This window comes from Mixophyes fleayi, chromosome 11, assembly GCF_038048845.1.
Source record: "Mixophyes fleayi isolate aMixFle1 chromosome 11, aMixFle1.hap1, whole genome shotgun sequence".
NCBI classification, from domain to species: Eukaryota; Metazoa; Chordata; class Amphibia; order Anura; family Limnodynastidae; genus Mixophyes; species Mixophyes fleayi.
The window spans coordinates 6,191,114-6,208,630 of NC_134412.1; the positions used below are offsets into that span (position 1 = coordinate 6,191,114).

At 39.1% G+C, this 17,517-nt stretch overlaps 1 protein-coding gene across 1 annotated transcript in view; it reads right to left on the bottom strand.

The window, feature by feature from the left end:
- LOC142107441 (IgGFc-binding protein-like) overlaps positions 1 to 17,517 on the bottom strand; it is a 54,558-nt gene that overhangs the window by 26,704 nt on the left and 10,337 nt on the right. The window contains exons 5-13 of the mRNA XM_075190875.1: positions 17,218 to 17,310; positions 15,269 to 15,842; positions 12,321 to 12,916; positions 8,932 to 9,502; positions 8,253 to 8,842; positions 5,183 to 5,750; positions 4,463 to 4,662; positions 3,279 to 3,420; positions 953 to 1,284 (exon numbers count right to left, since the gene is read on the bottom strand). Coding sequence (XP_075046976.1) covers positions 953 to 1,284; positions 3,279 to 3,420; positions 4,463 to 4,662; positions 5,183 to 5,750; positions 8,253 to 8,842; positions 8,932 to 9,502; positions 12,321 to 12,916; positions 15,269 to 15,842; positions 17,218 to 17,310 — 3,666 coding nt within the window. The remainder of the gene's footprint in view (positions 1 to 952; positions 1,285 to 3,278; positions 3,421 to 4,462; positions 4,663 to 5,182; positions 5,751 to 8,252; positions 8,843 to 8,931; positions 9,503 to 12,320; positions 12,917 to 15,268; positions 15,843 to 17,217; positions 17,311 to 17,517) is intronic.

The window sequence follows — 17,517 nt, forward strand, 5'->3', positions numbered from 1 at the left end:
TATTATTGTAATGTAAATATTATTAAAAAAGGTATAGATGTTTCCAGATTAGGGTATGTATGTCCTTATAAGTTCATCATTAGATAATACATAGCATTCCTCCTTAGTCAGGACTATATCTCACAAACCTAATTCTGATCCAGATTAATGGAGTAGAAATGTTTATAGACAAAAATATATATATAATTTATCGACGACATACATTTTTATTTTGTGGTTTACAATTCACAGGTGCAACTTGGTTTGTTCATTCTTCCTGTTTTAGGTTGCTAGCAGTCTGCAACAACATTATGCACTTAATTATGCAAACTGTCACGCAAGAGAACTACCCTCTGAGGCACATCTTTAACACTTATGTACTGTGAACAATTGCACTGTTTGTCCCATCTAGGCTTCTTTTTCACCAACCATACCTCCTCTTACCCTGCGACACAGCTCTACTAGAGCACATGTTATGCTACTAGGTGCTGAGGAAGGGTGTTACTGTGCCATGTGTGTACTTGTATCTCATGAGAGCAGAGAGTGAGTTGCAAGTGAAAACTTTTACCTCCACCTCTTTCAGCACTGTCTGCTGATCTGTGAACATTGCATGGACATTATGTGACTGCAAACAAAGAGCTTTAAGTAGCTAGAACATAAGTTATGCATTCATTTATTTTGGTTATGTGAATGGAAAGCTTGATATAAATCTTACAACAATTATACTAATGGCTATCAATGTCTGAGTAATTGTAATGGTTATCTACAAGGTCTATACAAACTAGGATTTACATTTAAATCTATCTATGTATTATTAGCCTTAGCTATGCTGTATTTGTGCCTGCCAACAGTTCACTCTACTGAGGAAGAAGTCTACAATGCTACAAGATGGTGTCATACAGTGACAGGCTTTTCTATATGGCAAATAATTGTAACTGTATATACATTGGTGTCCCCAATAGCAAAAACTTACCCGTACAAAGCCATATTCATACCTCACTAGAGATATTACAAAATCATACACCTGGATGTTCACAAAACTGACATAGGAAACTTGAGTGTTCATACGATTCTCATTCTTGGCCTCAATATTGAATTTTGTGAGGCTGCCATCTTTACCACAAGTCTTGGCAATGGTATAAGTACAGGTGCCTTGGTAGTCATAGGTTGTCCCATCAAAAGTCTGATAATGGGAGTCACCAACTGCATAGCAATAGACTTCAGATATTGGGACACATATAGGATTTTTATTTGATATTTGGCATCTTTCTCTAGCTCGGCATTTTATGGAGTCACAAGGGATAACTGAGGAAGACACATAAAGATAGTTAGCAAACATATAATCCTAGGGGGCTGATACAATTTTAAGCAATGTGCCGCTTCTAGAATTAAAGTAAAGGTAACATCACAGATGTTTCCTCGCGCCCCAAAGAGGTGTGCAGGAAAATCCACAATGCTGGGGTTTAGATTTAGTTCTGCATCGGTAGTATGAGAACGGGATTGCCATACCAGGTTTTCCATGTATCACATGGAGGATTCAAAGTGCTGGTTGTTCTATATCAGCTAATCACTCCGTTACCTGGATCGCATACCTGTATCACTGTATTATATTACAGCTATATCGAATTAAACTGGACTTTGAATTGCAAGTCCCTGTCTAAAGAGTGACTATATTGAGATTTGGAGATTGTCTATTTGGGATGCGATATGACTGCACATTATTACCGTGGATTAGATGGAGAGTATTTCCATCACTAGTCCATCACTTTTAGAGGTTTTTAGACATTATGGGCCTGATACATTAAAGAGAGTAAAGCAAAAACAAAGAGTAACTTTGCAAAACCATGTTTCATTGGAGGGGGAGGTAAATTTAAAATGTGGTGTAGGGCATGTCCTAAATCACTTTTATATTACAGTGTAAATATAAGGCTATCAATTATTTGTATGCTACATGAAAGAACAGACATTATTTAACTTATGTACAAAACAATAAACTAATTTGAACCCCTTGCATTGTAACATGGTCTGTACATGAGAAAGTTACTTCTTTTTTCCCTTACTTTCCTTAATGAATCAGGCTCTATATGTTTTATTGTTTCAATAAATGTTGTCTATTTGTATTTATCCAGTGCCATCCAATTGTTTTTAGCCATAACAGCTGTTCCTATATTTAACTCATATATTCATTCATACCCTCTATGGGTCTATATACAGGTAACCAATTAAAGCAGCTTTTTTATGCTGCAGCCAATCTGAGCCTGTCCCACATATTGCGGCTCTTAGTGAAGCAAGTACTGCATTGTGTATGAAGGTTTTTTCATTGGCTCATCGGAGAAGACAAGAAGAAGGAAGAAAGAAGAATGAAGAATGTAGATGGAAAGAAGATCTCAAAAGATTTTGGAGTGCAATAAAGAGGACAGCAAGAGAATGGTGAGTGTTTATTTCTATTAAAGGAACGGGCCCTGTATGTCAAGTCAAGCTGGTGCTTATGGTCCTTTAAGTACAAATATCTGGGGGCAACCATTAGTATGTTGGCATTTGTAATTCTACAAGCATAAGCATACCCAAACCGAAATTGAATTGGCTGCTAGGGTGTGATGGCACTAGCATTGCTAAAATAATACATTTCAAACATTTTACACATATCACCATAACATCTAGTGGCCAGGGGTGTTTGGATGAGAACCAGTGCTATCACCAAAGGGCTGTTTTTTTCCAGGGGGGGTGCATTTTTTTTGTTTGCAGGTCCAATTCTCCTAGGGAATTCAGTCCACATTTTACACCTACATTTGTGCTTCAAACTTGTACTCAATTCTAAATGAGGTCTATTATTTATATATCTTATAGATGAAAACCACAAATATGTTTGACTCTGAATTTGATACTTTTTCTGGTTCTGAAGCAGTGGCGGAACTACCATTGGTGCAACAGGTGCGTTGCATCGGGGCCAATGGAGATAATGGGGCCCGCTGCATGGAGAACTACATCATCGACCCTTATATTAAAGTTTACCAATTACCCTCTACTGCATACCACCTTATATCACGTACACCCTTAAGAATGTACATTGATTCCAAGTACACCCAAATGTGTAATCAATTATTTATATATTTATGTAGCTTTTAAAAATACCCCAATTGATTTGAAATATAGTTTAATACAAATTTTACACCTAATGTTGGAAAATGAGCTCTAGAGCCGGGAACTAAGTCATTCTTTTCTTAACAGTACAGACAGTGGATTAACAATGATCTACAGCACCATAGCACAAACAGAAGAAATATAATGGTAATTTGTACCTTTGCGGACACAGGTAATAACACCATTTACTAGTTGGCATGTTTCATCTTTGGCACAGCTGGTTTCTTTACAAGTCACGACACCCTTTGGATTACAGGTACAGACATTTGTGCAGTCATTGGATAGAATAGTTTCCTGTAGCTGTAAAATAAAAAACAAAACTTGAAATGGAATACAGCTACTGAATACTACTGAAGAGTAAAATACAGTTTGAGCAAACCAAATGGAGCTTCAATGCTGTCACTGGGGGCAGCATTTCATTGATAAATTGTGTCCATGATTGTGAGTTCCAGGTGTTCTTTTAGTGTTGCCTTATCCCTGATAGGGAATGCAGCACAGGTATGGCATGACGATGGAGGTAGGTTACAGGGAACTAATCTGGACCCTGAAAATGGAACAATCTGCTCTGTCTGCAATATGGCATGTGGGGGGGATACCAAAACTCCAGATACAAAACTGGATAAAATTAATACAAAATTCAAAATATATATCATATATAACATCTCCTGGCTGATGTTTTGGTGCGATACTTACCACCCTGACACGAGCACATTTACATACCCTGAATTTACACCACAAAATGTCTTGCACAGTTAATTTCCACTTTCATAAGAAGTCTCATTACCCAGAAGTCCTAAAATACTGCTCAGTCATTTTTTTCTAAAATTGGTCATGAGGGGGATGGGTCTACTAGGCTGTCACTATTACATGTGGCGCTCTGCAAAGCAAGAAATGTACTTAAAATTGGGCCATCTCCACTCTTTTATCACGTGTCAATGTTTCTGCCGCTAAGATCGGCGTACCGGTGCACCCAGTTGTGTGCTATTATAGGAACGCTTTCACTCTTCCCAGTTCCTCCCATTGGATGGTAGTGGAGTGGGGAGGGACCCTACTACTTTTGGGAAGGGAGGGAAGTTAGGGAAGTTTTTTTGAGATTTGTTATGTTGAAAAACCACGTGTGACTTTAAAAAATAGGGCATATTATATAAAATTGTTCATTTAGAATATATGTTCTGTATATTACTTTAGTCTGACTACACAAGACTGCTAAAAAGATGTTATCTGATTGGTAGCTCTGGCTTATAGCAAAGAATTGCTCTTTTATTGAAATAGAAAATTATAGATATTTGTGGCAAAATACAGGAATGTATGTAAAGGCATAAAAACAATCATGTACACCCACCTTGTAGTATCTGCCACGATCAAAGCAACCACACTTGTCTATTGAAACACAGTTCGTTCCATCAAAAAGGTAGCCATCATCACACGCACAGCCCTCTGAACAGTTGGCAGGACATTTAACTGGGTCATTGATACTGGCACAGGATGTAGAGCAGACGTCAGCGCAAATCGAGTAGTGACTTTTGGGTGGACAGAGGAAAGCTAGTTTGGAGAATGATAAACGACAAAAAAAATGAACGGAATATAATTCAAATGATTAACCTACATTCTATACTTTCCCCTCAAGGTGGTTACTTAGGGCGTGTTCACCCTGGTGCTTTTTGTGAGTTCCACATGTGACCACGACTGATGACGTGAGATGAAAATCTACACTTAGATCTGGCTCAAAAGAGAGTTACATGTAGGGAATATTAATGATTTACTGTTGTTTGAGAAATGTTCAGATTACCCAATTTTAGACCCCAATAGATTGTAAGCTTGTGAGTAGGGCCTTCTCACCTCTTTGTCTGTTTTACCCAATTTGTTTATTATATATGATGATTTCGATACACGTACATTCATTTAAATACATTTTTAAAGATTAAAAGGTGGGAGTAATCCTTTGCCTTATTTTGTTCTTCCCTTATCTGTTACTTTTAATCTTGTAAAGTACTCTGTACACTGATGGCATTGATTCAATAAACTATATACCGTATATAATATATTGTTGTGTCTTACTTACGACAGAATGCTTCAGTTCTCCATGGTTGAATGGTGATCCCAGCTGCTTGGCATTCGGCAACATAGCTTTGAATATATTGACATAGGATCCTTAGATCCCCATGACCGGTACACAGGTCAGATATACAGCTACTGTAAGTGTCAGGATTGATTTGTTTCTGACAAGAACTTAATGAATTGGAATTTTTTAAGAATCCACAATAAGAATTAGACATGTAACGATTTTTTTGATTATTATCACAGTCTGGGCATGGATCATTGGCGCTTCCACATCCATCGTTACAAACTTCATCAGGAATTTTCCAATCTGCGCCAAAGGTGCGGGCATCTGGAGCTAAGTTGTTGTTGCGTAGCTTGAAATCATCTGTTATTATACCATTGTAATTGCCACACAGTCCACCCAACTGTCCCTTGTATTTCCCTGGTACTGTGACTACCACATTAGAAGTAAGATCATAGCTGACTTTGAGACCAAAGTCTGTGCTGACAATGACTCTGCTGCCTTGCTGATAAGCTCTGATCTTGCCACCTTCCAATGTTAATGGGAGGTTGTAGAAAGAGCCCTTGACCTAGGTGTTGAAATGGAAAGACAATGTGGATATGCAATTATAATTAATAAAATGAAAAACATTGATATAACAAATTCATATTGATAGATTGAATGCAGAAAATAAAATAAACTGTATATCTAATATTATTATTATTATTATTATTATTATTATTATTATTATTATAATATTTTACTTAGAAGGCTGGTAAGGTGGTACCAAGTTGGGGAGTGAAGGAGTTGGAAGGGCATGCTTGAAGTTTAGGAAAGTAGAGGCTAACCTGATAGGGCATGGGAGGTCATTGCACAGGTGAGTTGCAGCCCAGGTGAAGTCTTGGAGGTGGAATTTGGAAGAGGTAATCAGTATGGTAGTGAGGTGATGGTCATTGGCAGACTAGAAGGGGCATCAAGGAGTGTGGATAGAGATTAGGTTGAAGATGTGGTGGGTGGTTGAGAGCTTTGTAGGTGATGGTAAGGAGTTAAAATTTAGCCACAATGAGCCAATGTAGCCACTGGCAGAGAGGGACAGCAGAGATAGAGCGATGGGAGAAAAAAGTCAGTCAGCTGCATTACAGATAGACATGAGAGGGACAATGCGGGGGAATGCCAGAGAGAACAGTAATCAAGGTGAGAGATTACAAGGGATTGCATAATGAAGAGTGAATGTGAGGTTTGAAGGAGAGGGAGCAGTCGAGGATGACTTATAGGCAGTGGACTTCAGGAACAAAAAAGAGGGTTGTGCTATCTACAAAAATAGAGAGGGGGGAGGTGAGGGAGCCCTGGAGGTAAAAAAAACACTGTGTTTAAGAAAGCACCAAAATAAGATGGCCGAGAGACAGTAGGAAACACGAGACATGAAGGAATGGGAGAGGCTAGGCGAAGAAAGGTAGATTTGGGTATTATCAGCATACAGGTGGAACTGGAGGATAAATGAGTTAATGAGGTCACCAAGGCAGGAGGTGTAGAGAGAGAAGAGCAAGGGGCCAAGAATTGATCTTTAGGGTACTCTGACAGTAATAGGGGGGAGGTGGAGCCAGATGCAGAGACTGAAAAGGAGTAGTTGGTGAGGAAAGAGAAAAACCAGGTGAGGACAGTGTCACAGAGGCCTATAGATTGGAGAGTTTCCAAAAGAAGGGAGTGGTCAACCATATCGAAGGCAGCAGAGACGTTGAGAAGGAAAAGATGGTAGAAGTGTCCCTTATATTTATTGAAGATAAGGTCGTTAGTGCACATAGGGAGGGCACTTTTGGTGAAATAGAGGGAGTAAAATCTAGATTGGAGTTGGTCAAGGAGAGCGTGAGATTATATATATCTATCTATATATATATATATATATATATATATATATCTATCTATATATATATATATATATATATATATATATATATATATATATATATATATCTTAACTTCTGTTTCTGGAAGTTGTAGATGGGTTGTATTTACTGATACATACATTCTTTTGCCCCCTTTTTTTTTGAGTTTCCATAATGAATTGTCTCTTGTCCTTCAAGTTGTGGTGGAACAGGGTTTTGACCACAAGTGACTCAGGAAATCACCCCTTTGCATTCACCTTTAATAAGATCTTAATTGACAAAATTGACTTTTTCTCCAAAACAAGATTATTTAAGTAGTCAATATTATGTTGGAAATGAGGTGCCTACCACACAAGGCCTGAGACTGAAGTGACAGAGGTAATTCCTATAGAGGGGCTGTGACATAAAGCTTGTGTGCCATTTGCTACTGGTGACTTGGAACACACAGAGTTCTTTTCAAGGCTCTGTAGATCAGAACAAGAAATATTGTGCCGAAAAAGTGGAATGCTGGTGTAAAAACGATTTATACCTTACTGTTAATTTGCAAAAAACTGATGGTATTAAGGGTTTAATAGAGTGAGTTGCTGATTAAGACAAATATCCTAACACTCTCACTTAATCAGCATCAATATTTCCTGTATTTATGCTACATTCACCATAGCAGAGTTTTCAAGCTGAGTATGAGTAAAGGAAGACCTAAGGTAGCCCTGGAAAATCTGTTGCTCTTAAGGTGTTGTGAGACTACAAGTCACTGAATACCCTAACAGATAGTGGCTGTCTATCAGCTGGCAAAGGATGCTGGGGCTTGTAGTTTCACAACAACTGTAGAGAGATAGGGTGTCCAGGTCTGACCTAAAGAATAACTATCCGTGTACTGTAATGTGTCCTTATTGCCACACAATGCAACATGGACAGGGTTGTTTTAGGATCAATTTTTAGAAAAAGTCATACAGAAAGGTAGATCCAATATTGTCCTTATCTTTAAAGTAAATTATGGAATGGTTTAGCTAAGGTTAATAGACAAAAATAGAATCCTAATAATTTTACGGTTATATTAAAATTTAAATTAAATAAGGTGAACATTAAAGTGAAATAACAAACGTGAACTTTGGGAGAAGATGTAACATTGACAATTGTAGGTGTAAACTGTTATATAATTATTGTAAACATACAAGGTGGGCTTAATCATTATTCCATGTCAGACATACCTTAATTCTATCATTCACGTTATATTGAAGAATTAAGATATATCCATAAACTTCAATAGAAACCAGATTGATAAGAGCAACCAATTCAGAAAGGCCTTTTGTTACATTGATGACAAACTCTTCCAACTTAGAATTAGTTGTGATCGTCTTGGTGAGCGTGTAGGTGCAGGTTCCTTGAAATTGGAAGGACTGACCATCGAATGACATGTAGTAGGAAGCACCCACTGCAGAGCAAGTTGCAGAACCCATTGGGTAACATTTTCTGACCCCTTCCAGGACTTTACACTCTGTATTGACTTCGCAGGTGAAAGACTTGCACTCAACCTGCCCAGACTCAGTACATTCACATTGTTGTTTGCACAGCTCATCGGGGAAGAATTTTTCACCTGACTTGTAATATACACCCCCATAAGTGCAGCCACACTGATTAACAGGTACACAACCTTCTCCACTACGAATAAATCCATCATTACAGAAACAACCCTCAGAACATAAAGTGTTACAACCCGCAGGAGGAGAAAGACTGAAGCATGTTGGAGGACATCCAGTTACACACAACTCATAGTGGCTGTTGTTATCACATTTAGGGCCTGCAAAATGGAAAAAGAACTTTAATGCACTATAGTGTAAAATAATTTCAAATGATACAAGATGTAAGATATGAAGATATTATACTTACTGCAGAATGTGTCAGTTCTCCATTTGTAAACAACTTTACCAGCTGCTTGACAAGAGCTGACATAGCTGGCTATGATCTTACACACAATATCCTCTCTGTCATTGTAGAAGCAAGCGTCAAACACACAGTCCTGAAAGCTTCCTTCGGGATCTATCTTCTGATGACAATCATGGAAAGGTCCATCTTTGTCAACTAGCATGCCACATCCCTTTTTACTAGCTCTGTAGAAATGTTCCTTCTCTGCCAGTTTAGGGCAGCTTGTGTTATTATCATCATCCGAACATCCAGGTGTGTCTTTTACTTTCCAGCTTTTCCCGAAGATTGCTGGACTTCCAGCAACACTGCCATCCTTCATTACAAATTCATTTTTCTTATTACCATCAAAAGTGCCACAAAGACCACACAGAGCTCCTGCATATGCTTGTGGGACTGTGACTGAAATTCGACTATCCCAGTTGAAGGTTATTCTTAAACCAAATATTGTATGAAGTATGACATTAGAGCCCTGTCTGTTGATAGAGATCTTATCATTGTCAGGATAGAAAGGCAGGTTCGTAAAAATGCCATTAAACTGGAAGAAGAATGGTAAAAAAAATCATTATAAACAGGATTTTTTCAGATGTGTTTTTCATGAATGAAATGGTTATCAATCACTGCTACAAAAAACAATCTACTGCCATAATTTTAACTTAAATTGCGATTTTTTTTCATTAAATAAAAGCACTTTCATATTATCATCACAATGTTATTTTGTAATGGGCTCCGTGAATGGTCAGTGTATGTACCCTGATGGTAACCATTCCTCCCCTTGTCACTGCTCCCGTCACTTTCACTTCTTACCTTGTATGGGGCATTGTAGTATCTAATTTTCTTGGAGTGGGGCGCTGAGGTGTGACATTTTAGCACAGTGTCGCATTCCCTGGCCCAATACCAAAAAAAGCTAACGGCTGCAACCTCTCCATATCACGGGCTGCCACTCAGTGTGGGGGTGCCGCAGTGAAAATAAAAACACAGAATGACTGATGCTATGGCCAATTTAGCAAACTAATTGGAGGTCAGTTGCGAAGTGCAGTAAAAAAGCAACTCCCCCCCTCTGCCTGGTTGTTACTCCAGGAATACAGACAGCTTGTTCCGTAAACCTCCTATGCAGCCAAGTAGAATTGTAGGTGTTTACACCAATTGCACAGCATTTAAACAGCTTACCTCTAATGTTTTATTTACTAAGAAAAATGTTGATGGAGAACCCCACTTGCCTACTGATAAGCATTTGCCCTCCTCTATCATGATCATAAATCAGCCCTTGAAAAAAAGCAGGCAGCACCTGAATGGACTTGGGATGTGGAACTGGGTAGCATTCCTTAAAATTACGAACTACAAGTGGAACCTGATTGGTCCACTATGTCCCATATCTAACCAGGTGCCACTTTCAGTATCCTCTATCTGTTGACAACTATTTGAATATTAATTGCAGATTCCAATCCTGTAGCACTTGCTGGTCTCATAAAATAGTAATTACTAAGTGTCACTTATTCAAACCTCCCAACATTTATTCACTTTTATTTGGGACATACTGTGTTGTCCCTTAACATGGAGGTATGGCCGCATCATATTGGAGTTGTGCCACATCACCCCAGAAACACCAGGTCAAACCAAACCTCCTTCCCCATCCCCTAAAATGACCCCTTTAATGCTGCATATACCTGGTATGCATGGCAATGAAAGGGCATTATTTAGTGGAACATATCTCCAACATGTCCCAGAATCTAAATAAAAGTCCTTATACATGGGACAGTGTGACAATTCCCTCTAATCAGCAATCTTCCACCTAAATCAGGACAGTTGGGAGGCATGACTTACATGCAAAAGGATAAGCAAGTGTCCCAGGGGAGAGACTCACACCAGACTTGTTCCTGGGCACCCAAAGCTCATTGATACGCGTGGGGAGCGAAGGCTAGCCTGACTGGTCCAATCCCACAGAAGAGCTACTGTAGTAGAAATTGCTGAAAGATTAATGCTGGCTATGATAGAAAGGTGTCAGAACACACAGTGCATCGCAGTTTGCTATGTATGAGGCTGTGTAGCTGCAGACCGGTCAAAGTGCCCATGTTGACACCCCATCACTGAAAGTGCCTATAGTGGGCACGTGAGCACCAGAACTAGACCATGGATCAATGGAAGAAGGTGGTCTGGTCTTATGAATCACATTTTCTTTTACATTATGTGGATGGCCGGGTGTGTGTGCATCGTTTACCTGGGGAAGTCATGGCACCAAGATGCACTATGGGAAGAAGGCAAGCGGCAGAGGCAGTGTGATACTCTGGGCAATGTTCTGCTGGGAATCCTTGGGTCCTGGCATTCACGTACCACCTACCTAAACATTGATGTAGACCAAGTTTACCCTTCATGGAAAAGGTATTCCCTGATGGCAGTGACCTCTTTCAGCAGGATAATGCACCCTGCCACACTGCAAAAATTGTTCAGGAATGGTTTATGGAACATGACAAAGAGTTCAAGGTGTTAATTTGGACTAAATTCCCCAGATCTCAATCTGATTGAGCATCTGTGGGATGTGCTGGAAAAATAAGTTCAAGGCATATAGGTCCCAGCTTACAATTTACAGGACTTTTGGGATCTGCTGCTAAAGTCTTGGTGCCACATACCACAGGACATCTTCAGAGGTCTTGTGGAGTCTATGCCTCGACAGATCACAGCTATTTTTTGGCGACACAAAGGGAATATCATTCATTTTCTTTGTCAGTGGTTTTAATATTGTGGCTTAATGGTGTATATTCCTGCTGAGAAGCTCACTAAGTAATTATACGTTAATGGTACAATTCTCCAGTCACTTTTTAGGAGACATTTTTTTTACATTTCAGAGAACAGGTGGTTTGTAAACTGTTGGTCTTTGGAAATACAACATTGAATGTTACCTCTGATATAAAGTGTTATGTGTTATTCAACATCACAATAACAGGCTGTAAATTATTTTTACCATTTTCCTTGGTTTGTTTCTTCAAGCCCCAGTTAAGGATTTAAAATTATGCAGAGTGTCATGGACTACCATGGCAACCTCAGTCACAGAGCACATGAGTAGTGAAGCTTTGGAAAACCTCTCTGAGCTCTACCTGCTCTGTGTACAGTATATTCTTCTCCCTCTACATGGTATGCAAAGAATTAAACTGGCAGCCATATTTTGCACCAGAGGAGATTTTGAAAAGGAAATGATGATTTGTATGGGGACAGACTCATGTATAAAATATATTTAACTTTCTAAGTGAATAACAAAATATGTAAATCTTTGCTGTGGGATTGCTGTTTTAATAATCTTTACTTTGATCTAGTGTTTTATTTATAGAATTTTTAAACTATGACAACGTTGAAGAACTAACCTTAATCTTGCCCGGTTTCTGGCGCCTGATATTTATGCTGATACCATACACATCTATTTTGAATCCAGAGGTGTAAGAAACCAATTTGTTGCCTCTATTTTCATTCTCAACATAGATCTGGAAGTCCACCAGATCTCTGGCATTCTTGCAGACTCCTGAAAACAGGTAGGTGCATGTCCCCTGGAAGTTATATTTAACATTGTCATAGGTGGTATAATGGGGATCACCTGAAGCTGTGCATGTACCATAGGATATTGGGTAACAGTCCTGGATGCCGCCGATCACTGAACATATTTCGCTAAGCTTGCACTGATAACTTTTGCAGTCCACAGTCTTGGTGGCGGCGTTGCACGTGCACAGCTTCTCACACTTAGTGTCTCCATAAAACTTTTCATTTAAGGCATAAAGTTTCCCCTCAAAGATGCATCCACAATTTTCCTTTGGTATACATTTTCCTCCGTCAAGCACAAACCCACTGTTACACTGACAGGTTTCCATACACGATGAAGAACAAGATGAGGGTACGGCTGCATTGTTACACGTCAGAGGACAGTCACCACATAGCTTGTACTGACTGTTGGCAGGGCACAGCAAACCTGAGAACGGGACAAAAAAAAAAGTTAAAAAATAAAAGAGCTTGTCCTTACATTTTTTTCCATGGAGTTTATGATATGAAGAAAGTTTTATATATGATCTCAAAAATGATTGTATATGTCATAGAGGTGGATGAAATGTACTATATTGATATTGCTTCAATTAGATAACGACTGCATGCTGTTATATTACTATGATTTTATATCATGTGCCCCTTACTTGAATTGATAAATGAAAACATACTATTTGTTTTACTCTACACGGCACTGTATAACCTGTTTTGAGAGAGATCATTATTAGAACTCCCATTTGAGAACTTTAGAAAATCTAGAACTGATGTTAGTATTAAATACCAAATTCTAACTTTTCACATGTATGAGTAGAGGCCTCATATGTGGAGATTTGAAGGCGCACTAAACCACTACATTGAAATTGTCAGATATGGACCATGAATGTAACATGTTGTCTGTTAACCTAACATTCCACCGTTATAAAGTATTAACTCCCCACTCCACTGCAGACCACCGAAGCCCCTCCCACAGCTTAGGGTCCGACTGAGATATGATGAAGGTGCTGGTCAAAAAGCTGACGGTGCAATGCTTTGAAATATATTATTCATCTTACTGTTACATAACTATTCATACCTATAAATGGCAGACACTGGCTTATTTGTTTTGAAAATATGTACTTTACATTTTTCTGACAATAATATCAGTATACTTTTGGTTTTTTTGTATTCTATTTCTTTGAAGTGGTAAAAAAGGGAAAAAGAAAATACATGGTGCTGGTTTTTTTTATTTAAATTGGCCAATGTTCTCGATTAATATTATATAGTATAATTAATAATAATAATAATAATAATAATATTAAATTATATTTTATTATTTGGGGGGTTGCATGGTCCCTTTGTTATTTTTTTTTATGATTAAAAAGTAGCCTTCCAAGTGCAAGTTATTTAAAATATATATATATAGTAAATAAAGTATAAAAAGTTGTATTTTAAACTTAAATTTATTTAAATGAGTAAAGTTTATTTTTTAAAGTTTTATTTATATGGAGGCCACTGTACCTCATCAGCGCTACCCTGCTACTTCCACTTGAGCTTCTGCTTTCTAATCTTTACTGTCTACCTGATGGGAGGATTCATTTACAGACCGGCATTTTGGGATTTGAAAAAAGTTGGTCAAGTGAAAGAAGAGGCGCAATGCTAGCAAAACAATGTTAAACTGCAGGGGGAGGAGGGGAGATTGCATTTGGATAAAGCATCGCAACTTGGTTTGTCTAGGTACAAATTTACACCTTTTGGGGGTCTTTACACCCTCTATGGTTTTTGTAAAAAATAAAAAAAATGATTGTCTGGCAACACAAGAGAAAGCAGCTGTTTTCCAGATGCTTTTCAGTCATACAATGGTTACCTCGAATACAACACCTTCTGTGACCTGGGTATCAGCAATATAACAGGCCCTAGGATGCTGACTGCATACACAGAAGAACAGAGAATCACCAAATGATGCATGAATAGTGTTTTATACAGGCAAATTCTGCCCAGGGGAGTGCCTCAGTTCAATTAAAGTGCCTAATTTTTCTGAAGGTGAAAGACATAACATCTGAGATATTGTATCAGTAAGTGGTTGATCCTTTCTATCCGCCTGTAGTTTTTAGGCAGGTATGCTGAAGAAAAACTTTTGCCAAGTGTAGAACAGAATGACCTCAAATTGTACAATAATTTGAGATCCTCTGTTGGCCTCAAAATATTATGGGCGAACAATGAGGCAAGGTTGTTTGAGGATCGCATGCAAGGAAGAGCAGTAAAATGGGTCATCTTACTAAAACAGTCCACTACACCTGGTTGGTAGTAAAACCATTAGAATGGCTTATGTTCCCAATAAAATTCATTGAGATGGATGACCATGGCTTATCTGAAATAGGAAGTGGTACAGGGGCGCACGTAGGATATTTCCCCCCCCACCCAAAAAAAATAAAACAGCGAGAGCAGCTCAGTTTTGGCAGCACTGTACTATAAAGCAGCCGCTGGGCTGTCAAAGACGCTTCTTTGATAGCGCCACGGCTGCTGTATATTACTGTGCCGCTATGTATAAGAGATTCAATGAGTTTCCCTCTAAGAATCTTGTTTCAGGCACAATCAGGGAAAGTCATGACAAAATCTCTTGCATCCTTCCTAGTCATAGGCCAGCACATCAAACAAGATAATATGCAAATAGTTTTATCAACATCTGGAAAGTTAAATAATTGGCATTCTTACTGAACAAGATATAATCAAATAGTAATAATGCTCACAGCAAGCTGTTTATATATCACATCAGAGACACGAGAGAGATAAGACTTAAACTTACGACATCCGGTCAGCTGTCTCCATTCTTCAATCTGGATATTGTTTTCCTGGCAAAATAAGGCATAAGTAGCTAGGTTTTGGCACAGCACTTGTTTGGACCCTCCATTTAGACATACATCATACACACAGTTGTCTACATAGATTTGCGGGTCAATTTTGGAATGGCACTGACGGAATGGACCATTGTTTGATTGAGATATTCTTCCACACCATGTGTTACGTGCATACATTTTCCGAAGATTCTCAGGGCAAACTTTACACTCCCCATTGCAATTGTGCCAACACAGCTTGTCTCCATTCTCCACTCTCCAACTTTTGCCAAAATCAGCCAAATTATTTGCCTGAGGGCCATCTGGTGTAGCAAAGTCATCTGTAGGATTCTCATTGTAGTAACCACACATTCCACATACATTTTCATAGTAGCTGCTGGAAATATATATATAGAGAGAGGAGTGCCAGTCATAGAAGACCAATAAGGTGAAGTCAGTCACAATTCTGAGGAAAATGCCAGCCTGGTAGAGCTTAACCCGACCATTGTTAAGTGTCACTGGGAGGCGTTGACGTTGATTATTTAGCTGGAAGGAGTAATATTGTTAAATAATGAGAACATATTATAGCATAAAACAACTTTCAAAGAATGCAATGAATGCTGAGGCATGTTAGTGAGTACAGGTATATACACTGGTCCACTTTAAGTTGCACACGTGCTCTCTGCTTTTGTGAGATCCTTTTGCAAGCTAGTGTGTCCTGGTGTGTAACGAGATAAAAACATCTCCTCCCCTCTACCACATGAAACATTGCCTGATCCATTCCACACTGACCTCTTCCTCCCCCCCTCAGTTCTTCATATGCCATCTAACACTCTCTTCAGTTAGTCATGTTCCCTGTCTTGTACCCTCCTTCCTCTCTCTCCTGCTCAAACCTTTAATAACTCCTCTCCAACATATCTTCCTCCCACATCCTGATACTCCTATTTGTTGGGGAAATCTCTCTGAATGCTGGCCCTGTCATATCCTCAATCTCTGCTCCAGCTATTTCCCCATCAATACCAAACCTCACCCCTACCTTCCTGTCCAGCAGTCCTGCCAACCACCTGCACATCTCCCCACTTCCCTTTCCCCTGTCTCCTGTGTCTGGAGTACCAACCTGGTCTGCAATAAACTGGCCTCCCTTCACTATCTTTTCTTTTCCAACTCCCTTTAAATTCCTTGCTTTCAATGAAAACTGGCTTTCCTCTCCTGATACAACCACTCCTGCTGCTCTCTCTTATGGGGATCTCTCATTCTACCACACTGCCAAATCTGGAGGTTAGTGGGTTTCCTGCTTGTTGCCTGCTACACTTTTTAGGTAATTTCTCTTGACCCTTAATATCCTTCTTTGCGTTCGAGGACCTCTCTATTTATCACCTCCTGCCCCTTTCCTATCATCTAAATCTACGCTCACCAGTAATCTTCATGATCTGATCCTGCCATCTTTCCTTCTACACTTGACAAACTACTCTCCCGTTTAACTTCATTGCTTTCACCAATCAGGCAGTCTCCCTCTACAACAGCACTCTAACTACTGCCTTAAACTCTGCCACTCCAGACACTGCTCTTAGCTTCTCTAACCCCAGCATGGCACTACAAATAGACACGTTAAATGCAAAATATTGCTGGCATTGCTGAGCATCACTCTAGGAAATCTTGTTCTCACACTGACTTTCTACATTCATCCTCATCTTTCTATCCTAAAGCTCTGCCCTCTGTCTGCCTTTCTAAACTAACTTCTGTCGTTTTTTTTATTTCTACACAATCCTTCAGTTCCTGTTGAGTTTTTTCTACCTTCATCTCAATCCTTTGTCCCTTCAATCTCTCCTCATCTGTTATCATCAAAGATTTTACCACCCACTTCACCTTAGAAGTTGGCACTTTTCCCCTCTTATAAGGCCCATACTCCCCCCCAACTCACCATGTGTCCTTTCCTCCTGTCTCTGGGGATGAGGTCCATTCTCTTCTCTCTTATAGAAACTATCTCTCTCACATCTTCATCCCTTGCTTGGAGCTTGGCACAATTTACAAAACAAGCTTTTTTTTGGACACAATTTATGTCTGATTTTGACATAAATTACATCCAACTCTAATCATTTTTTAGCATTATCCTCTTCGACCTGCTAATTGCAAATTGTGATGTACTGGTTTCCTTCCCTAACTGCTCCGTCCCCTCATGTCCCCTCCCTTAACCGTCCTTTTTGGTAAGTCCATCCTCTAC